The 23,418-nt window shown below is 46.6% G+C and overlaps 1 protein-coding gene across 2 annotated transcripts in view; it reads left to right on the forward strand.

The window, feature by feature from the left end:
- The window catches only part of PIP5K1A (phosphatidylinositol-4-phosphate 5-kinase type 1 alpha), a 153,472-nt gene that overhangs the window by 50,148 nt on the left and 79,906 nt on the right, over nt 1-23,418 (forward strand). For both annotated transcript variants that reach the window (XM_078670106.1, XM_078670105.1), the window contains exons 2-4: nt 8,561-8,595; nt 18,124-18,216; nt 22,315-22,445. In XM_078670106.1, coding sequence (XP_078526232.1) covers nt 8,561-8,595; nt 18,124-18,216; nt 22,315-22,445 — 259 coding nt within the window. The remainder of the gene's footprint in view (nt 1-8,560; nt 8,596-18,123; nt 18,217-22,314; nt 22,446-23,418) is intronic.

A 23,418-nucleotide genomic window follows, 5' to 3' on the forward strand; every position in this document is an offset into this window, starting at 1 on the left:
TCCACCCACCCATCCATCCACCCACCCATCCTGCATCCATACATCATTCATTCATGCATCCGCCCAGTCTCCACTGCATTTCTATTATATCCAAACGGTGCCTGGATAAGCTTGGGAACATGGCAGCCGAAATGTTTATTTCTTTTTGAAATAGATCTATTTTTGTCTGTATGTGTGTGCACATTAATTCTAATTTAATAGACAGCATTGAAGCTCTCAAAATAAAATACCTCTCTTAACACAACAGTTGCGCAGCAGCTCATGCCTCGAAATATCTTTGTGGAAGAAATGTTGGCAAAACAGCACGTGCGTTACAACAAGGCAGGTAAAACAACCAAATGATTCAAAACCCTGTGTAGGCAGATGGTTTTGTAGGGCAGCTTAGAATTCAAACTGCTGCAACTTCCAAAACATCACAAGAGGCTGTGGACGCCTGAAGAAAATATCCGGGAACCTAACGTGTGGTTCTTTTTTTGCTCAATTGCTGCTGATCAAGGCTCCGATTTTCAACAGGCTCTTTCTGAGAAAAAAAAAGAGACTGTGAGAGCTGTACACGCATTGTTCTGCTTGATCGCCTTTCACAGCTTGGCCAGGAGGAAGCAGATATTGGACGGCAGCACGGAATGACGTGTGTGCGCGCACAGCCAGTAAATGAAGATTTATGTGTTTTGCTGTCTCCCAGTAGAAACTTTTACAATATCGCGGCCACAAATGTAAATATCGCGGCAATCGCGCTAGTCCCGCGATTTCGCGATTTTTTTCGTGAATCGCGAAATCGCGATAAGCTGGAGGGTCTGTATAGAGGTTCAGGCATTGGTCACTGGTGGACCTCCCCGTCCTGAATCCATACTGAGTGTCCGAAAAGATGTTATTTTCCTCGGTCCACTCGGACAATCTATTGAGGATCGCCCTTCCCAGGAGTTTGGCAGACACATCAATCAAGGAAATCGGGCGATAACACTGGGGATCGTCCCTTTTACCCTTCTTAAAAATAGGGACGATTATGGCCTTTGACCAGGACGGCGGCAAACCACAAGTAATGGCGGTATTTATGACCCTAGTCATTATGGGGGCCCAACAGTTTTACACAGCTCAGTATCAAATCATTGTGTGATTCCGTCCGGGCCAGGGGCTTTGTTTTTTGTCAAGCCCTCTATTCCAGCAGTGATCTCCTTAATGGAAAACACTACTGTAGTGCCCTGGTGTGAGGTTCCTGCATGCTCTTCAGTTGTTCCTGGCTCGTGATTGTACAGCCCCTTGTAATGAGAGACCCATTGTTCTGGTAGGATGTTTGATCCTATCTCCGGGGCATTACATTCCTGGAAAGTTGGTTGATTGATAATTTTCCAGAACCCGGCCATGTCCCTATTTTCCCCCGCTTCTCTTAGGTCTGCCCACGCTTCTCCCTGTAGAGCTAATTTCCTCCTCTCAGTCTCCCTCTTATATTTGTTCCTACACATAGCAATTTGTAGGATATCCCTTGGTTTGTTTTTGAGGCTGCTTTTGAGCTCCCTCAAAGCCTTTGAGCAATCTCTATCAAACCAACGTGGGTTACACTGGTTCCTTATGGGCGCGCTAGTTTTTAATAGACCGTCTATAAGGTCAGCAATCTGGCCAAATGCTTCAAGCAACCGAGGACCTTGTACACCCATGTCTAAACAGTCATCCATGGCGGGTTTACCAGAGTCCAAGGATTTATAGAAGGTTTCCCCGTCTATTTTGGACCACCTTAGTCTCCTTCCCTGGTCTGTTACCTTCTCAGTGATTGTGCCTTGGTATCTGCTTCTTGGACCCGCCAGATGCAGCAACCCCAATACAAGGGGATTGTGGTCACTAAAAGTGCTCCATTCTATCTCTACGCTGAGGACTCTGTTTATTAAAAGTCTAGAAACTAAAATGTATTCAATAAAAGAGGAGCATCCTCTACCCTTAAATGTTGGTGGTAGGCTGCCATCGCTCTGCACACCCATCATATTAATAGTGTGCTCTAGATCGTGGTTGAGAAGGAGTTTACTAAAAGCTAGACCATCCGGCGTATGGGAGAAATGCGGCCCTTTCTCTACGGGGCAATGAGACCATTCTGCATCTATTGGGACCAATGCCGAGCATAGGTGACAGTTAAAGTCTCCCATGACCAGTAGAGCAGGTACCTGTCCCGCTTTCCTAGCTATAATTTCCTGACCCAATCTGTCATCCAGTTCTCCTACAAATGAGGTATGGTCTCCCCCTACCCCATTGTTGTAGATATTGAAAACAGTTAGTCTTAGCCCCTTCCCATTAAACCGTGCTGCTTGTATAGCATGTGAATTCCAGTCCGTAATGGACCAGCTGCCCGGAAGGTTTAGATCTACATATATAGATAGTCCTCCCATGGCTCTCCCCGATCTCGTTTTTTGCGCCGGGACGAAGAAACATTTATACCCCTGAATATGGAAGTTGCTATTATCAAGGGCCCATGTCTCCTGGAGGCTAATTATATGAAAGTTGCTAATATAGTTGCGCCACTCTTTGTTGTTAAATTTGGCTGCCAAGCCTGCTATATTCCAGGAAATAGCTCTCATTACGTCATGAACATGCTCTATTCCCCCACTGAGCCCAATTCGTTCTACAGTCTCCACCTGACCGGGTTCCAACCCATTTCCTCCCATTATAGGCTCAGTAGCTATAACCATGATCTCATTTGCCTCCGTCCCCCTAGCCCTACTAGGTGAAATTTGCTGTGCCCGCGGGCTTTGCTGCCCAGGTTCCAATATTGAACCCCCTGTATTTACAACGCCTGGACATACATATCCCCTTGTGTTGGTATATCTGACCATATGTCAATCAACCCCCTCGAGTCCGTTCAGGCAGCTAAATCGATTGAAGTCATGGAAGGGTGTCACCGGACGATGAAAAACTGGCCGAACTTTAAAATCATGGTGTCTACCCCTCCGGACGACCCTCGTCCAGTTGTCGTGGGCTTGATCGAGATACGTAGGGGTAGGAGGGAAGAAAAACGACACTTGTAGAGTCTGGATTGTAGATTCGAGGGATCTATTCTTCCCATGACATATATGGGTAACAGTCCCAGCGTCTCGAAAACTCACCAGGATACAATCCCCTATTATAGATTTATTTGTTTTACCCACCCAAGGTACCCTTCTCACCATGATGATTTCATTGTTAAAATGGGCCGGAAGGGGTCTGTTCCAATTCAACCACTTGATAACCTTGCTTTTCAGTGAGCAAAAGTTCTCGCCTTCGCCCACTTCAAGTGGGGGAACACCGGCCATAATTACCATAAAATCATTTGCCTCTGGAGGGAGATTGGGTCTACGGGGTCTAGGAGCAGGCTCCACTGAGGGTGGGGGAGCAATGCTGCCAGTGATTGACATAGGGGGAGCTAGGCCTACAGGTGAGGGTGAGATATTAGGTTTTCGTGGATGAGCTGGGGCTAAATTAGCCATAAGGGGTTGTGGGGGGGGAATACCAGTGGTCGTTAAGGGGGGTACCAAACTAACTGTCGTGTTAGGGAAATTGGGAGGGACAATGGGAGGGGGATTAGTCTCGAAAGATCTACCCTGGGGGCTAACCGAAGATTTCATGCTACTTAATGTGGCCTCCAGGATAGTGAGTCTAATCTCAACCTTTTTAATGCTCTCACTAATCGGCAATAACAGTGACCTAAGCAAAAATTCCAAATTTCCTAGCGGGACAACAGAAAGAGGAACATTGGTAACATTATTTACCGTGGCATCAGCCACATCGGTAGTAATGGTAGCCATTTCGGGGGGTGTTATATGTACATCTTCCAATAACCTCTCAGTGGTTGGGGGGGGGTTTTGAAGTTCTCCCAAAATCAGAGTGAGGAATTTTAGTTTTAGTTTTTCCCTGGCCACCCCTCGACTTCCTCCTGCGTTTGTTAGGTGGGGGGCCGTGTACCCCTTGCACAAGAGTTGGCTTAGGTTTAGCTTTCCTGGCTTTAATGGCAGGTGGGGGCTGGGTAATTAGATCAACAGTCACACAACTTGGGCTAATGGGGGGGTAACGTTAGTGGTTGATTCAATAGGGTTATTGGTACAATCCCTCAGCAAAAGGGGGACGTCGTCCAGTGAGGATGGGTCCTCGCTAAGTGATATAGAGTTATCTCCAAGGGGCCTATTTTTCAGGTTTTCAATGGAACGTCTACGCTCCGCCCTGCGCTTGGTCAAGGTGCTTTCCTTGTCTCCATCTCCCACAGCCCGAGGGAAATAATTATCTAAAGTCCCATTTTTAACTCCCCCCAGCTTCATTGGCGTGCCCTCCGTGGCCGGGGACGGCATAACAAGAAGCTATGGGTACGAGACTTAAAAGGAGATAGTAAAAAAAAAAGAAATAGTACTCCAGTATACAAACAATAAACTGAAGAGAGTAGGCCCAGCCCGGCCTTATCCGGCCTATGAGGGCCTCGGAGAGCCCGCCCTTTGCCCCGGGCGCTCCCGCGCAGCGGTAGACGATGTCAAAGTTATAGAGAGGGTGACGCGCTGGAGGCGGGGCTTGCAGGGAGAGCGGGCCAGGTGTGCACAATTGGCCAGGCAGGGACTCCTGGTAGTTGGAGTCCCTGCAGTCGCTCGCAGCCCTGCAGCTCTTCCCCTTCGCTCCACACCCGCTCCAAAACCAGAGTCCTATGGAGCCCAGCAGTCCTCACACACAAAGCGGGACCCGCGCAGCGGGTCCGGCGAGGGGTAGAATCCAAACAGCAGCAAGCTCTCAGGGCGAGAGTCCAGGTTACAGAGCCCACGCAGGATGAAGGGCAATCCTAAAGCACAAAGCGTCCCACCAGAGCAGGAAGCAGGTGGGGTTTTCAAAGATCCGTTCGCTGGGGGCGGGGCTTGCAGGGAGAGCGGTCCAGGTGTGCACAATTGGCCAGGCAGGGACTCCTGGTAGTTGGAGTCCCTGCAGTCGCTCGCAGCCCTGCAGCTCTTCCCCTTCGCTCCACACCCGCTCCAAAACCAGAGTCCTATGGAGCCCAGCAGTCCTCACACACGAAGCGGGACCCGCGCAGCGGGTCCGGCGAGGGCTAGAATCCAAACAGCAGCAAGCTCTCAGGGCGAGAGTCCAGGTTACAGAGCCCACGCAGGATGAAGGGCAATCCTAAAGCACAAAGCGTCCCCAAACATTCAAAATAATAGAAGTGGGACTCCACCTGGGTCCTCCTACCACAATTCGACAAACAAAGGATTGGGGACACTTTTCAGGCCACACGAAGAAGTTTAAAAACATATCCTCGTATTAGACTCATGTAAGATGGAGACACCATTGCATAGTAAAACTATACAGTATAATAATATGCATATGGTGTAAAGATCGGCGTTTCGATTCCTATGTCAAAAATAAAGGGATCATCTTCAGGACAGTAAAAAATTCATGCCTGTGTACTTTAAATCTAGGACAATACATATTTCTTGTCTCAATAAATTTTCTTGTCAGACAAGGTGATTCAGCCTGCTGGTGATAGTACAACCAATGGGGCTGCTGACTGTTACAGCGGAGTCCAGGAGAGTGTGTTGGTAGAGAACGATGGCTGTAGGCCGACTGTAGTCAGTTGGATGCAGTTGATCCAGTCGCGTGTTGCGCTGGTAGCGAGTGTTTAAACCCGGGGAAGCGGCCGAGGGGATCTCTACGCTGGACCGTAGTAGGGTCCTTGGATACGGAGGCTCGATCGCAGCTCGCATAGTCAATGGCAATGATAACTTTGACACCATTTGCTCGGTCATCAACTAAATACCAGATGGTACAAGCAGCCTTTTCTTGTCGCCATGAACATGCCAGCCTTCTCACATTTAGCACAGTTAACTTTCATTGGCTGCGGCAATCCTGGGGTATCTCTTATTCCATACCATCTGATCGGTCTTGCATGCAATGACAACTCATGTTCTTTGAACTCCAGTAGTTTTCCAGTATTTCTTTCCCAACTTGACAGTGATGGGAACACAGTGAGAAGTCCTGCTTCCGTTAAAGACCTTATAAATGTAATCATTCAGAACATAGCGTGCTTATACTTCACATTAGGACAATAATATCTGTCAGTCTTCAAGCGAGAGCCGTAATGTTGATGTGGCGAGGTTTTGTTTCTGTAGCCTTCTTTGATGCTTTTGTGCGAAAACTGTGAGGTCACTACCGCCTCAACAGGCTTTCTCAGTCTTTGTGGTGTACCACGTTATAAATTCTAATATGCAGGCACAGGGAGAAAAAGGACGAGAAGACACCTGTTTGCGTAGCTGTGTATTATTGTGTTGTGCTGGTCAGCTGTGAAGTGTAATGTCGCTTTAACTGTTTATGTTGAAAAAAGAAAAACGTAAATTTAAAAACAGGCCATCCCCAGTGACTGGCATAAGCAAGAGAGACAAGCAAGGGCAAGGCAACTCTGTATTCCATATGGAAACTGGATATATGTATGGAAAAAACAAGGTTCCCAAAAGAGCTAGTATGTCCCTTTTGTTAGCACATTGTTTGATTTTGGAAAGTCATTAAGGTGGTCTTATACAACACAATTGGTAACTTTGTCCTTTTAATGTTGGCATGCAATAAGGGGGGTCACTTTAGTGTTCCTATCCACAGATCTCTGTGTATGTAGAAGGTTCTGTTATTTAGCATTTGTACTGACCCTTGTGTACTATGGAAGTGCGCCAAGGTGTTCTCAGGTGATAGCGGTGGATCAGTGTGTTTGGATGCCCTATGTGATAAGATTGGAGTGTGATGCGTGCAGTCTTACTACATGCTTTCATTGAGTGGAGACTAACTTGCTGGTGGCAGTAGGTGTGCCAATCTAATAGACACAGGTGAGGTGGAATAGCATGTGCTTCATACTGCATGTATCTGCTTTGGCCCATTGGCTTCCGTTGAGGTCACAGGACTTTTCTCTGCCTCTTGGATGAGAGAGACCTTCTCTTCGCAGAGAAAAAGCAAACATTAGACCCAGATGTGCCTTTTAGTATGCTCTGCCACAAAGTTGCCAGCCTGCAATTAATATATAAACAAAGGATGCCAGCAAGGGATTTTATTTACAACTAATATGCAGCAAAGTGAATCTGTATTTCTAGTTTAAGATTCAGACTGAAAGCATCAGTCGCTGTATACATTCGAGTATTCGATGCCTCTTCAGAGAAGAGGGTCTAGCTACCACACTATCTAATGAAAAGAAGAAAAGCAACAAAGGGACGTTTTTATATAAAAAAATATTATTATTTTCTTTCGTATAAAATCATAAGGGTTCTGAATCAGTCGTGAGCATTAATCAGACAAGATGTCTTACTAGCAGAAATGGACGTGAAAGTCGACGTTTCGGTCTTAACGTTTTATTTCACAAGACCTTCAGGACGGATAATTATAACATCTAACGATGACCCTTGGGTAGTGAACTATGGATAGCCAACTTCAAAGTGTATCTATGTCGTTGGTGTATAATTCTCTCTGGGAGGGTGTACAACGCACTCCTTTATAGCTTGACGCGTCTTTTTAATCACGGGAAATAGTCCTCTTTTTATTCAGAGAAATTTGTTGTTAGACTGCCGAAGCAGCATGAGTTCCACGTTCGCAATATGAGAAGGTTTCTGCCGGCGTAGTCACGGTCAGGAACAGCTGTTCACAGACAAATTTCTCTGTGAATAAAAAGAGAAGGACTATATCCCCTGATTAAAAAGACGCTTCGAGATATAAAGGAGTGCGTTGTACACCTTCCCAGAGAGAATTATACACCAACGACATAGATACACTTTGAAGTTGGTTATCCATAGTTCACTACCCAAGGGTCATCGTTAGATGTTATAATTATCCGTCCTGATGAAGGTCTTGTGAAATAAAACGTTAAGACTGAAACGTCGACTTTCACGTCCATTTCTGCTAGTATGACATCTGCTTCCTGTGACTTACTTTTATCAGATTAGAAGTCATTGTTTTCTTTGTACCAGTGTGGACTTTTTTCTATTGTATTACAGGAGAAATTGATGTATTCCTTGTACATTAGAAATGCATTGTCTGATTAATGCTCACGACTGATTAAGAACCCTTATGATTTTATACGCAAGTAAATAATAATATTTTTTTATATAAAAACGTCCCTTTGTTACTTTTCTTCTTTTCATTAGCTAGTGTGGTAGCTAGACCCTCTTCTCTGAATAGGCATCGAATACTCGAATGTATACAGCGACTGATGCTTTCAGTCTGAATCTTAAACTAGAAATACAGATTCACTTTGCTGCATATTAATTGTAAATAAAATCCCTTGCTGGCATCCTTTGTTAATATATTATCTGCCCAAGCCCGCAAGGGTTTATTGGGTTACCCACCCTCCTTGCTCTCAGCCTGCAATTAAAGCACACAAAAGGAGCACAAAACGGCCAATATCTCTTACATTTAGATCACGTTAGGGGCTGTAGCAGTTTCTTTATCGGGCATGTGCTTCTGAGTTTTGAGTGTACGAGAAGCTTTCAGAATTGAAGAATGGCTACTAAGAATATAATGCTTAGCTGTTTTTGTGTAACTAAACGTGAAGCATTTAGTAATTGTTGTCATTGTCCTTACACTTGTGTTCTTCTTTCAGGCCCAGGCACCTTCAAGAAGACCCTGACAACTGAGGTAAGTGGCAGAGACGTAAAAACGTGAGGTGATGTTATTTTTTTATTCTCTCTATCCTAAATATAGAAGGTTTCTAGTATACTTGCTGAGACACCAGTAGTAGTGGACGTTAGCACTGAAACCTTTGATTCCATCCTTTTCAGTTCATTTTCCAACACAATATTGTAGTTTGTCTCTTTCCTGGCAGGACCAGTGGCTTTTTCTATTCAGGATCTTAATGGACAAAAGCCTTTTGGACTTTTGCATTGCTCTGTTTTTTTTTTTTTATATTGTATGAAGCTTAAACTTTTAACGTTTTACGTTTTCTTGGCGCTGTTTTGTTTATTATGCCATTTTACCTGTTTTCTCCTTTTTAATGTAACTCATTATTGCTGCCTTGTGGCAGCTGAAGGTTTTCTCTCGACGGTACATCACTACAACGAGACATGACAATAGTGGGGATAGGCAGTGTCTGAGGCAGATTACAGCTGGAATAACATTGGGGAGGGGCGAGTTACGGAGTTTTGTGTTTGGTGGACCACAGCGCTAGGTACCTGCTTGTGGACTTATGATTGATCCAGCAATTTGAGTTCCTTAGAGATCTGTTGTTGTGTGTAGACTTTTTTGTTTTTATCTTCACGTAGAAAAAACACTGTTGGCCTCACATTTCTGATGGGAGATGAACAGCTGTAAAATTTGTTATTACTATGCAGGTCATGTGGTCTGGGTGGTGTAGCTATAAAATATAGGTATCTTCTGGCCAGAGCAGGCCTTCTGTACATTGAGGTGCTATTGAACAACCTCCGAGGGCTACTAGCGGAATGGTGTAAATTGCTGCTAAAAGCATTAGGAACAGCCCCCATTGCCAAGAGATGGGAAAGGACTCAAAATGTAACCAAATACAGCTTTGCTTAGGGTCCAGCAGCCTCTGCATCAGCCCCCTTACGTGGGCCCCACTCTGCAGGGGCCATTGGAAGGCCAGAATCTTAGCAGGGTGTTCACCAGAGAGAGTTCATCCTCAAAGGCTTCGGAAGCAAAAGAGTGACTCTGAGGGACTGGTGCCATGTGGGCATAGGACTGAACTCGCCCTCACCACCCCTCCATGCAGGACAAAAAGGTAGCGAGGAGTATATTTAAACTCTTGCTACCCTCCTGAACCCTTTATTCTTCCATATTAGTGCATATGACCATATGGTATGCGGGGTGTTGTACAGAAATTAGTTAGGTATGACTACCTCAAGTGTATGGCTTCTGCTGAATAGCAGCCTGGTATGCCTGACTGAATGTATTGTTGGGTGGTACCAGGATAGAATGGTCACCTGGTATAGATGGAATGTCTAGTTGTGAACATTCCTCAGCAGAAATGGATTAGGCTGTCACCTGAAATGTAGAGTGCAAAATGAACCAGATAATGAGTATTTGTTAGTAAAAAGAAGCTAATAAACTTCTACGTTTACTCTTCCAATCCAGTAAGTGTTGTCTGGATTATTGGGACTCGGTGAACGACCTTGTTGGGGGAGACCAACGCTGTCTGGCAAGAAAGACCAGTTAGTTAACCCCTTCCACGCTCATGACGAGCTGGGCTCGTCATGCAGTAGCCTCCTGCTACGCTGATGACGAGCCCAGCTCGCCGTGAATAATGATGTTCATGGATTTCCAGCACAGGGGAAAAATCCCCATAGCATTCAAGGTGTTAACCCTCCTTCTCATCAGTCAGCTGTGAAACCCAAAAGGTAGTTCTATATTTTTAGGAGTAAGAGAGCTCTATTACTTGCACACAAAGAAAACCATATTTCCTCATGCTAAACTTAATTAGTTTACTCCTCTGGTGCGGAGCAATTTTGTTGGGGGAGTATGTGGTTCCTGGCATTTAATCTGCAACCGTTGCTTAGTTTCGAGACAGTGGGTGGAAGGATGTAAGGAATCAGTTTGCAGCAGGAACGAGTTGGCAAAGATACAAGGTGTTGTATGTCACCACGCGCTGAGGTGAAACAAGGCGAGGCATTGTTGAGGGAGTAAGCGGATCAGGTTCGAAGTCCCAAACAGGCGATCTGTCACTGCAGCCCTGGAGGGAATGTGCCTTCAGGGATTTTTCACCAAAACACTAAAGACCGGCAATGGTGGCTTTTGTTTCCCGCCATCTTCTCCTACTCGAGCTATAAGGATCCCACACCTTCATTACATTCTCACCCCTCAATCTGCCCCTTGTCGCCAATGGGAGGGCCCACTGTAGAATAACAAACCCTCGACCATGCACCTTCATCATCAAGGGGAGGTACTGTTACAACAAGCTTTGATTGCAGTGTCCTCCTGTGTTGGTCTGAATCCATGCCAGGTTTTCAGGATATCCACAGTTGATAAATTAGCATACACAATACTCCAAAAGAAGTCGTGTACAGAGTTGGGGGGGGGGGGGGTAACATTTTGAATGGATCAGTCCCTCTACCCAAAAACCACCCATGGTGGTGAATTATCTTTACAGATAACGCATTTATCTCTTGATAGTGACCTCCAACTACATTCTTAACATTCAAACGGTAAGTTGGATATTGACAAAATCGATTAGGCCCCCCTTTTTTAGGTTTCGCTGGGGGGCGGAGCCGTTAGGCTCCTCCTCCAGAGAAATCTGTAGTTTCTAGTATGGGTGACTTGAACACGCCTCTCTGCTTCATTGGCTAGCTCCATAAATGGAGGCTAGCCATTGGAACAGAGAGGCGTCCGTCAATGCCGGACCAGACACGGGGGCGTTCCCGAGAATCTTTGGCTTTTGGCTACGTCATGATACGTCAGCCAAAAGCCGGGAACGCCCCCGAATCTGGTCCGGCATTGCCGGCACCTGATTTTCGATTATTTTGTCCGCTGGCAGGTGCCTACCCTGCCAGGGACCTTGCCGCTGTTGTGGTACCCCGAGCGAGTGCCCACCTCGCTTAATATTTAGATTTAAGGCCGGTGCCCACCCGGCATTGCTCCGTGTATTCACCGCCGCGGCCCCGAGTGAGAGGAGGAAGCAGCGCCCGCCTTCAAGCCCGGGCCGCGCTGGGATTGGCCCAGCCGGCCGAGCCCCCTTCCGCGTCATCGCAGGAGGAGGCGGAGAGAGCCGGAAGGAGGAAGCAGCCTGCATTGATCAACCGCCCCGAGGCTCCCGAGCACAGGCCCTCCCCCCCCGTAGTAGAAATCACCATGTCCCCTGCACCTTTGTCCCGTGCATCCCCGTGCGACTGCTCCTTCCCTCGTGTCGGGTCACCTTCTCCGTGGGTCTCAGCCGTCCGTCTACAGCCAGGGCCGTGTCATGCAGTCCTTCATGAGGAGCGTTCCATGCCAGTAATTTTGTCCGCCGGCCGAGGAAGTCCAGGTGAGTGGTTCCCTTCCCTAACTTAGTAATAAAGGAAACTGCCGTCGTGGTTTTGCTCATGTGACAAACAGGAAGTTCGACATTTGCAATCGCTTTGCTCAAGCTTGTTTTAGAACGGTACCTTCCTCTTTGGCACGGTTTGAAAAAAAAGAACAATTGTTCACCGATGACCACCTACAGTGACTTTGTAGGTGTGCAGGGTGCGGGGGCTCCGTCTGCTCGTCAGAAGCTGGAAGGGTTTGCAAATAGAATCTTTCGTCGGCATTCGAAGGGCGCGCTTCCTGATCCGAGACCTGCCCTGGAACATGAAAGTTATCCCGTCTCAGAATACAACCTGCTCTGGGCCAGATCAAGTAAGTGTCTCTGGAGCGAGGACGTGGTTAGTGCTCTCAAATGTTATCTGCATGTTCGCAGCGTTTACGAATGGTGTCCTGTTTGGTTGATGGTGTAAATATAAAAGGTGTAATCCAAGGTCTGTGGTGTTGGTGTTTGCAGAACTGGTTCAAGCCATGCCGCTGCCAATGCTTTGGTGCCCAAAAATATAAATAAAGAAATGGGTCCGGGAAAGTATGGAATGGGTTTCTTGTTTGCGTTCATAGGTGTTGCAATTACTCTTGGAACGTCTCCTTATTGGATGCTGTAGATAAACATAATTACTGTTCTCGTGTTGTCGCTCAGAGCTATGGTTAGGCGTGCAATTTAGAGGGGGTGTGGGTTGGGTAGATCTTCCCGATGGCAGCAAATGTAGCGTATTTCCGACAGTCTGTCTGTCCATCTTTGGCGGTCCTTCTGGCTAAAGGGAATATGACCCCAAGCGACCGCAAATTTTCCTTTCAAACTACGTTGAGCGAATTTGTGAATCGGCCTGAATTTAAAATAGGCGACTATGACTAAGTGAACAGGAAAAGTTACAATTTCAAATGGCCACTCACTAAGCTAGTTGTTTTCAGAGAGCAATGCTTTCAATAACCGAGGATGTAAGCCACTGTTGAAGAGGTTGGTTCATTTATTGTTTCATTCGAGGTTTCTTCTGTCCAGCTGCACCTGCCAGTGTAGAACGCGGACTAAGTTGTGTTCGGAAGGGCTCTTTTATAGCAAACTTGTGCATCGGAGGAGAAAAAAATCTCCCTTAAATAGGGGTTGGCAAAGAGGTCGGTGGTTGGGGTAACAATTGAGTTCTGCACAGTGACGTTCCTTTTAATACGCTTCACCATAGAATTACTGAACATTTCCTCATCATTTGGAATAGGAAGTGCGACTCTTAATATTACAACATTTTAAGAAGCACAACTTCCTTTCAGAAAGGGCATGCTCTATTTTCCCTTGGGATGCGTGAAGTATAAAATATTTTTTTATAAGCGGTGCAATGAAAGAGCCTGATTCACAAATGTGAACATACACATTTAGATTTACTTGCCTAGAGGTAACTCTCCACCCTTTTGCTGTTCACCATTGCGGAATGTAGATTTAAACCTAAGTGTAGACTTTCATTTCTCCATCCCTCAAATGAGGTGAAGATTTCTGCAACAGAATTTAGGAGAGTCAAGTTATTACTAGCAACTGAATACCTCCTGAAGTAGAGAGCTCCATATGGTAAAAATATAGGAACATGTAATAACTTTTATTATTTTTTATAATTTAAATATAAACGGTTTATTATCGCAGAAATATTAAAATACAATTTTACAGCTCATTAGCTCATCAAATTAAACGTGTATCAAATAATTAAATGTATTAATTTATAAACACACTTTTTGGGTTTCGCCTGCCGAAGGCTGCGCTCTGCGCAGCTTTTCGGCGCAGGTGAAATCCTTTGTTGACAATAAGGACTTCGGGAACGTCCCCCGGCTCTCATTGGCTAGCTCCATAAATGGAGGCTAGCCATTGGGTGCCGGATCTGTCCGTCAAGGCCGGACCAGATTCGGGGGCGTTCCCGAGATTTTTTCCCTGGGCGGAGTTACGTTTTTTCCCGTTCCCTCCCCTTTCACTGAAAGTGATTTCAGATGCGCTGTCCATTCCTGCCCCTGTGCATCTCTGCATGCTGTCTTCACTGGGGCACTTTTCAGAAGATGCCTCGAGTGTTCGTTTTCCCTTTCACTGAATATTTCTTCTCTGAAAACATCATTTGTGTGACAAAAGCGTTTATTGATCCGTTCGTTTCGTAATGATAGTCCTCTTCCCTATTGCCAAGAAATCATTAGCAATGTAAGCTCTATTAAACCATGATAATGGACAGGGAGCCCTTGTTTCTCCACAGTACAGCGCACTTTGGCGAGAGTCCCTGCCCCGGACCTGCGAGGAGGGGCCACAAGGCTCGACGGGCGCAGGAGCGCCATATTACGGCCCGAGGCTTCCCGCTGCGAGGTGCGTGCCCATGCTTGGCCCGGGCCAAGACATGCCTGTTTTAGCCCGTCCTAGGAGGCCCAGCTGGGCCACATTATTAACACCCCTGCAAAGATGAACTTCATCAGAGGGTGAGTTCTGATATATATCGTGGCACTGTTTGGGACGCTCTCAAGTCATCGTTAATGCAGGTTCGTTCAGTGGGCATAGTGGATCGGAAGTTATCGCTCCAGAAATAGAGTTTGTTTTGACTTTGCATATATCTACCAGTCACTGTGCCTATTCTAAACCCTGACCTGACTTGACGGGGTATTGACAATAAGGGAAGGCTCGCATTAACAGATATTAAAGGCCCGGGAGTGGGTAAAATGAGCAAGGGCAAAACGGCGGCGGTGGTCCACGCCGCACCAGTCACCAGCACAATGGACTATTTTCTACAAAGGGCAGCTGGGGTTCTTGAAAATGAAATTTAACTAGAAACCCCTAGAAAATCAGATTTAATTCATATCTTTAAACAGGCCAATTTTAAACAAGTTCGACCGCCTTTATATTCCTCCAGATACTGACGGGCAATACTCTATTTTTTTTCCTCCCCCTGTTGGTGTCCCCGTTCCCGCCCCCCTCCTGTAGCCTCGGGGTCTGGGACGATGCGCTCCGGCGCTTTGCATAGCAGGGTTCGGTTCCCGACATAGCATGTTTCATATCGTGTTCTAATATTGTTGCTGCTATTTATATTTTGATATGCATCACTGTGTCGGGCTAATTCAGTGAGGATACCACCGAACACAATGCGTAGCCTCTGGGCTGTTGTGCATCTCTGCATGCTGTCTTCACTGCATTTGCTGCTGAGCTTTGATTGCGAGCACAGCTCTCTGAAGGTAGGTGGAATTTGTCTGCCAATCTTATACTAATATCGTGTCTTATAAAGCGCTCAAGGCTTGGGCTGTCCAAGCGCTACAATAATAGGTGCTGCTGGTACCCACCTCAATTGTACTAAAGGTATGGTCTGTGCGGGATGTATGCCCGAGCCTGGTGGGGTGCCGTGTTTGGAGATGTGCGACTTGCAGGTTAGGCACACATTTCAGCAGTGAGTGCATTAACCCACTGGGCACTTTTGCTGGGAATTAGTCTGCATTGACCCCCACGCGTCCTACGCTTTTGATATATATCTTTTGCCGGATAAGACTTCATATTAGCGAGTAGATCTTAGGAGACAATGTTTTTCTGTTCAGGCTGATGCGAATATGCAGTGTTTTCATGTTGGTCTGCGTATGTCACAAAGTACGGACGGAACTGTTTGCACTTTTACATAAATCAGAAAGAAAAACTGCAAAACTAACTTAAACACAGCTTAAAAAAGGGTACATTGCATGCTACTACGTACTCTCGCTCAAATGTCTGCTGGCAAAGAGATATAGGAAAAGACTCGATTTGGCACAAAGGAAAGCATTTTTAGATGATGGTGTAAAAAGTGAAGAGAGGTGTTTGCGATTTAAAAAATGTGTTTATGATTTTGAACGGGCTATACCCTGGCAGCAAAGGGCCTTCTCCCCAGCAGAGTACAGTGTAGTTGGCACAAAGGTAGCCAGGGTCGGCCATAGAGCGGTCAGTTGACCTGAAGAATTAAAATCAGTTGATGCGGAGTTCCTTATACCAGATTTCAGGCAGCAATAAAGATGTCAAGATGACTCGTGATGAATGTTCCTGCTAAAAAGAGGGATGCGGAGTTTTGTTTAGTGGCAGTTTCGAATTGCCATAAAGTAACACAGAGGGTTAATATGCCTGCTGCAAAGAACAGATCTGTATTTAAAGTGGATAGTTGAGTTGATTAGTAAAGCCAGACTTTACCAGCACTTTAAAACAAATGAAATGTATGAGAGAGAAGGGCTATGGAGAGATGAGGGGCCCTTTTGCTGTGTGATAGTGAGGGAATCTGAGGAGGAGGTAGGGGGGGCGCCAGCACAAAAGCCGTCCCTGAAGCTTACGAAATCATGCAGGCGGGAGGAGGGGGGGGGGTGTAGGGGGTTCTCTGTGGCAAGATTTCCTTGTCTCCGATAAACACCACACTGGCAATCCTCCCTCCATTTGATACTTACCACATTCAGTTGTGGAGCTAGGAGAGAGCCCTTACTGGTTGAGTAAGTGACTCTGGCAGGGCAGCTTCTCTAAAACCAGGGTCTCTGGAATTTTGTGGCCATGGAGGACACATTATTATATGGTATAGTGTCATTTGTATAGCACTTCCTGTCCCTATCTGGGTCGCTGAAGCACTTATCCACACGGATAGCACGCTACCCTGCATGGGGTCTGCGTGGTTGGATGAGAGTTGTCTCTCCGTTGAGCCTATGTAGGAAGTGTTTCTACGTCACGCACAAGGATCACTGAGGTGCGGCTCTGGCCTGTAGTGCTTGGTGATGTGAAGGATCAGGAAATCTGAGAGAGAAATGTTTACTTTGTGGTATGCTGGCAGCTCTGATTCGTGCTCCATTTCCATTTTTTATATCAGTATTTTCTAGTTTTTGTTCTCAGTCCAGTTTCCTATGCTAGCAGTAGCAGGATGTTCTCCTCTCCATTATAAGGATCCTGGGTGGGTTGGGTTGCAGGTGGGGAGAAAGAATGAGGGGGATCAGAGGTCTTCCCAGATAGACTGCGCTTGACTACCTTTACATGATTGCCAATAAGTAGGGAGAATTGCCAAGACGCACTGCACCATGGTTGTCCTTTTATTGTTGGCTTTATAAAGTGTCAGTGCTCAGAGTTCGTGACAGTTCTATTCAGACTGATAAAGACTTACCAATAGGGCCCACAAAGTCCTTGCTACACCACTGCCGCCAACATACATTGCCACAAACACACATACTACAAACGCAAATCTGTTTCTATTATTTGGCTAGCACAAGTGACATATTTAAATAGCGATGACACAAAACGGTTTATTTGATGTGGCTTATGATGCAATGTGGTATTGGGGACCGAACTACACAAACCTACATATTTTCAATTTCAGCCATATTGTACTAAATGAATTTGCCCAGAACACACATTTTGTAGTGCAGTGGCAACGCTGGGATTAGAAATACCACCCTTACCCCGTTTCCCGGGTCAGGAATTTAGTTACCGTGACACCTGAACTGAGAGGAATATCAGACTCGCGGGGTCATTCCCAGGCTGCCAGATGTCTCACTATCATGGGGATACAAAAGATCCAGGACGTCCCTGTGTGTGTGTGTGTGTGGCTCTGGGTGTGTGTGTGTGTAGTAGTAATTGCTGTCTGCTGAGCTCGTCCGTAGGGTACAATAGGTCTCACAGTTGCGAAAGATTAAGCTAATGACAATGTAAATGACAATGACATTTATTTATCTGTATTCAAAACCAAATCATAAATACAAATTTTAACATTTACAATGCCAATAGCTCAAACTTTTCCAAAGGCGAAACCATTGCATTGTAAATGCTTGTTTAAATTTTATTTTTGTAAATGGAACACTTCAATGAGGCTAAGCCACGTCTTCTAAACATCCAACCCTAACCAGTTTGATTAATAAACAAACCCCACCAGTTTAGTACCGCTGCTAGACAAATTACGGGCTAAGAGGCCAGGTAAAATCCATATAACATCGCAGGTCACAAGGAAGTGAAAATCGTGTTTTTCCCCACATCACTCAATAAAATCCACCTAGTCATCCCAGGGTGGTCGGGCCGTGCAGTCCAAAGATACTTACTGTCTGCCCTGACCACACCCGGGCTGTGCTGGTGTGGCTAAGGCAGGAGTTTAATAGTTTACCCGGGTGGTCGAACAGGGCTTCCCGCCCCCCGGTCAGATGGTTACAATGTGTTTTCTCTCCCTGCTGTAGATGTCTACTTCATCGGGTCCGAGCAATACGTTGTCCATGAAGAAACTCGGCCACCGGGGAGTGGACTCTACGGGTGAAACTACCTACAAGAAGGTGAGCTGGTGCGGGGGTGGCAGGGAGGGGCGGGGACTCTTCTGGGGTGCGCCATCCGCACCCCTTCACCTGCCGCCTTTGAAAGAGGCTCTTTCTTCATCTGTGGCGGCACAATCCTTTGTGGACCCGGCGCAGTGTGGCTCATAAACACGCAGCTGCAGTGCCAGGCCTTTGAAAGCGTTTGTCTTCTGGGAAGAGGGGAGGGGGTGAGAGGTCAAGCAAGGACGCAAACACCATTAGGGGGTGGTAAACAAGAGGTTGAGACCCCGGACCACCCTCGGCACAAAGGTATGTGCGTGTCCGCTAGAGGAGGGGGAGGTTGAATTTAAAGAGCCGCCCGGGTCACCATGGGGTCCTGGTGACGCGCAGGGAGGGGGGCAGCTGGATTGAGAGAAGGGGGGGGGGGCGGGGGGCAAAGAGTGCAGAGCGTGCCCAGTGACCTTCGGCGTTGGGGGGCTGTACATGGTGTCAGGGGTTAAATGAGAGGCATCAGCTGTCCCGTTCCGGGTGGTCTGGCAGGCAAGGCGCGGTGAGGGCTGAGCACAGGCGAAGGGGGCATAGCGAAACATGATTCGGGGAAAGCAATAGGCGCCAGGGGAGGATTTTTTTGTGCAAAATCTTTCTATTGCAGGAAAAGAGCATGAATACAGTAACATTGAATCGCAGCCATTGTAGCATCACAATCCCGAATCTGTTGGGGTACATTAAGTCCTGTTACTCTCCCCTTCCTTGTACCGAGACATAAACCAAATCACCCATAGGTTGAACCAAAGAAGAACATCAGATTCGGTGGGAGCGGCCAGGGTGCATAATGCACCTCGGAAGTCGTTCCGCATCCCTCAAATGTTGGCCCATTTTTGGGGACAGGCCCTTCCTTCGTAAATCGCCCTCTCTGTCAGCATGCACCAATCCATGTCTTTGCTCGGGTCACATAGTTGTGGCACCTCGGCGGCCCTCCATTCACGTGCAATATTGCGCTTTGCCATCCTCAATCCCCATGTTGTGTCAATCTGGCCTATGCGAGGGAGGTCCATACCCTCCCACACAATAAGGATACACCTCATCGCAGAGTCCCCGTATTGGCCCCGCACACCTCATTCAGGCATGCCACCAAAGAGATCCAGTATTGCTGAATGGCAGGGAAACCAGTGTAGGTTTAAACACAGGCAAACGCGTCTTAGCGCAGGCATGCTTCAATGAAAGCCCAAGGCATTGGCGCGGGGCTGAACACAGGCATTGGAGCGCAAGCGTGCTTCAGTGAACGTACAAGATACAAGGCATTGGCTCTGCTGAACAAAGGCATTTCAGCGCAAGCGTGCTTCAGTGAAAACATAAGGCATTGGCGCGGGGCTGAACACTCAATGAAAGCCCAAGGCATTGGCGCGGGGCTGAACACAGGCATTGGAGCGCAAGCGTGCTTCAGTGAACGTACAAGATACAAGGCATTGGCTCTGCTGAACAAAGGCATTTCAGCGCAAGCGTGCTTCAGTGAAAACATAAGGCATTGGCGCGGGGCTGAACACTCAATGAAAGCCCAAGGCATTGGCGCGGGGCTGAACACAGGCATTGGAGCGCAAGCGTGCTTCAGTGAACGTACAAGATACAAGGCATTGGCTCTGCTGAACAAAGGCATTTCAGCGCAAGCGTGCTTCAGTGAAAACATAAGGCATTGGCGCGGGGCTGAACACAGGCATCTGAGCGCAAGCGTGCTTCAGTTAAAACATAAGGCATTTGCGCAAGGCTGAACACAGGCATCTGAGCGCAAGCGTGCTTCAGTTAGAGGCTGAACACAGGCATCTGAGCGCAAGCGTGCTTCAGTGAAAACATAAGGCATTGGCGCGGGGCTGAACACAGACATCTGAGCGCAAGCTTGCTTCAGTTAAAACATAAGGCATTTACGCGGGGCTGAACACAGGCATCTGAGCGCAAGCGTGCTTCAGTGAAAGCAGAAGGCAGTGGCGTAGGGTTGAACATGGGTGTCTGAGCACAGGCATGCTTTACTGAAAGCCCAAGCAAATGATGTAAGGGTGAATGCATGTCCGAGTACAGGCTTGCTCCAACGAAGGCCCAAGGCAGTGATGTAGGGCTGAACACAGGCATCCGAGCGGAACCATGCTTCGGTAAAAGTACAAGGCATTGGTGTAAGGCTGAACACAGGCATCTGAGCGCAAGCATGCTTCAGTGACAGGACAAGGCATTGGCCAGGGCTGAGCACAGGCATCGGAGCACAGTCATGCTTCAGTGAAAGTACAAGGCATTGGGGCAGGGCTGAACTCTGACAAAAGCTTGCTGAGCAGGAGCGTGCTTTCATGCGAGCACGACAACACAGCACAGTATGTCTTCGAACACAGTTTCTATTGGAACGGCACTTAGGCTGAAGTTTGAGAATTTTAATGATTCACCCTATAACATTAGCAAGCATGCTTGGCGAAAATGTACATATTCTTGTCTTGAACCCATTTCTGATTGATCTGAGGCCTAGGTTGGAATTTAAAACTGAACATAATCATTGCATGACCCGGTCTTTGACACTACACGACAGTCACTTCATTTTCTGGGCGAATTGGAAACCTGGTTTAATGGTGTTCACATTTAAACTCTTGAGTATTAACAGGTTATTGTTTAACCAAGGAAGCAGTGATCAACTCCCAATGGCTCACTTAGCTTAACGTAGTGGTTTCGGGGAGTTGTAGTCTTCGTTGGCTTCAGTCTCCCATCTAAAAATAATGCTTTGTATAAGAGAAGCCGGGATATGCAGCATTGATCCCTTGGTACAATGGAGTTATCTGGTAAACTTCTTGAGCGGGCATTGTTGTCATGTCCGAGAGAAGATATCCTTTACTCTGAAGACTAGCCATCTTGTGCAATCCACCTCGGTGGTCACTTAAAATCAGGACTGTATTTTTTTCCAACCAACCGTGTCTCCGAAGACACCCGTTCAAGTTTGTCTGCCGTGATTATCTGACTGCGAAGGCCTTACCAGTCATGCGGTGTCACAACGCACACTCCAGCTTGAATTCACTCTGGTGCAGAGTGAGAGACTGAGTGCAGGGAGTGAAATTAGTGGTGCTTGGAGGAATCTTGGCATGAAAATTAGCTAGAAGTCGCAGGAGACAGTGGGGCTGATACCGCTACTTTACAGAATAACTTACGTCAAGCAGGGGCCTGTTTTTGTCCCTCCCACACTCTCGTGCTGCTCCAGTATCTTCCTTTACAGACAGTACTCTATGCACTCTGCCCCTTGCTCTCTGTACCCAAGTCACTTATTTACCAGAACAACCCAGAGATCTGTCCCATTTCACGTGGGAGTCCCTAAAGTCTCGGTTGCATGGGAAACCTTGAGCCAAAATAAATTTGGTGGGAGGAAGAGCTGTGGGGTACCATAGATACAAGCCCATCTTGTGTGTATTTGTGTTATTTACCTATCAGCAACCTAGCCAGAATGGAGCGAAGTGCTGCACATGGCCAAAGGCAAGGATAGAGTTGACGAGTGATTGGAGAGGTTGCTGGTTTCTTGGAGCTGAAGTGAACTGTAGCTGCATCATGATGTAGTGTTGTTTAAACATGGACAACTTAAATTCTTTCCTATTTTGGAACGGGGTTTGGTTCCTTTTTTATTGGTCTCAGTTTGGGTTAAGGGGAGACTCCTGTAGTTGACACGCAGCCGGTCCATCCCTGAGCTTTACCTTTCCAGTCATTCTTTTCAGGTGTCAGTGCTCTTCATTAAAACAATGCTACTACTGCAGAATTCTTTGATTTGGCAAATGGAAGCCCAGTACTGGAAGAAAGCTATTCTTTTGACACTGACACTGTCACTTCTATACTATTGTAGGTCCTCCTGGTAAAAGCAAGGCTAGACTTGTGTACTGTGGCACAATTTACAAAGCTTGTAATTCACATTTATTCTGCATTTTTTTGTAGGTTTGGTTCTGTGGCGGATCTCAAATGTCCTTTGAGCACTTAATGGGCCTTGTTAGACTCTACAGCTAAACTAATTCGGTTTTATAAACTGGATGTGATGCCTCGTAGGTGGTCGCGTATGTAGTTCCTTCGTTGTGTGTTGTTTCCTAACTCTAACATTTTGTTTTCCTTCTACAGACTACGTCCTCTGCCTTAAAAGGTGCCATTCAGCTGGGAATTACCCACACCGTTGGCAGCCTAAGTACTAAGCCAGAACGCGATGTCCTTATGCAAGATTTCTATGTGGTGGAAAGCATTTTCTTCCCAGGGTAGGATTTTATTTTTCTGTGTGTATTTGATTTGAGCATCTGACGTGCTACTCACAAAGGGCGAACAGTTGGTCTACTCTAGATTCACTTGAGTTGTGGTCCAACAAGTCATGTCAGTTCTGCTAATGAAACAGTGGTATGTTTAGAGCCACGTGAAATAGCACACAATCAACACCTATTTTGTCAAGCATTGTCAAATACAAGAGAGGTCTTGCTGATCTGAGAGCTATTGGCTTTGTCAATGTCTTTTAGCCATGTTGTGCAGCAGGATAGCTGAAAGAAAGAGACTTAAATACTGCGGCCAGTGCTAGTAGCTTCATTGCACTATTTTCCTAGCCAATAATGCAGCGCTGCTCTAGATTTTCATACCTTTCAGCCACGCTACATGGCTAAAAGTTATGGGAAAAACGCTATGATGGTGGAGTTTGACCTGGTTAAGCAGTATGAAAACGAGTGGTGGTAGGGGGTAAAGCTGCACAAACAGGGATGGTGGGAGGGGATGACAAACTGCTCACAATAGGTACAGGGGGCTAATGCAACACAATCAACAGGTGGGTGAGGAAGGTATAAACGAAAGGATAAAGACACACAAATAACAGGCGGTTGGAGAGATAAAGAAACACAAATAATGACAAAGAAACCCGAATAACAGACAGGTGGTGGGGCAATGAAGAAACACGATCAACAGTAAAGAAACATGAGCAACAATAAATAAATGAGCACAATGTGCGAGTAAGAAGGAGGGATAAAGAAATATGGACAACAGCAGCAGTACCTAAATCACAGCACGATCAGTGGAGGGCACTAATGAAGGTAAATCAATCTGAGCTTGGTCCATGCTCCACAGAAGAAAAATAACTGACGCCAAGGCACCCGCTGGCCAATTAGGAGACGGCAAAGAAGAGTGTCAATTAAGCTAATGGGTGGTAAACAATGGGTGGGCCGCAGACCCCTTATTGTCAACAGTAGTGTT

The sequence above is a fragment of the Lissotriton helveticus genome, chromosome 12, assembly GCF_964261635.1.
Source record: "Lissotriton helveticus chromosome 12, aLisHel1.1, whole genome shotgun sequence".
NCBI classification, from domain to species: domain Eukaryota; kingdom Metazoa; phylum Chordata; class Amphibia; order Caudata; family Salamandridae; genus Lissotriton; species Lissotriton helveticus.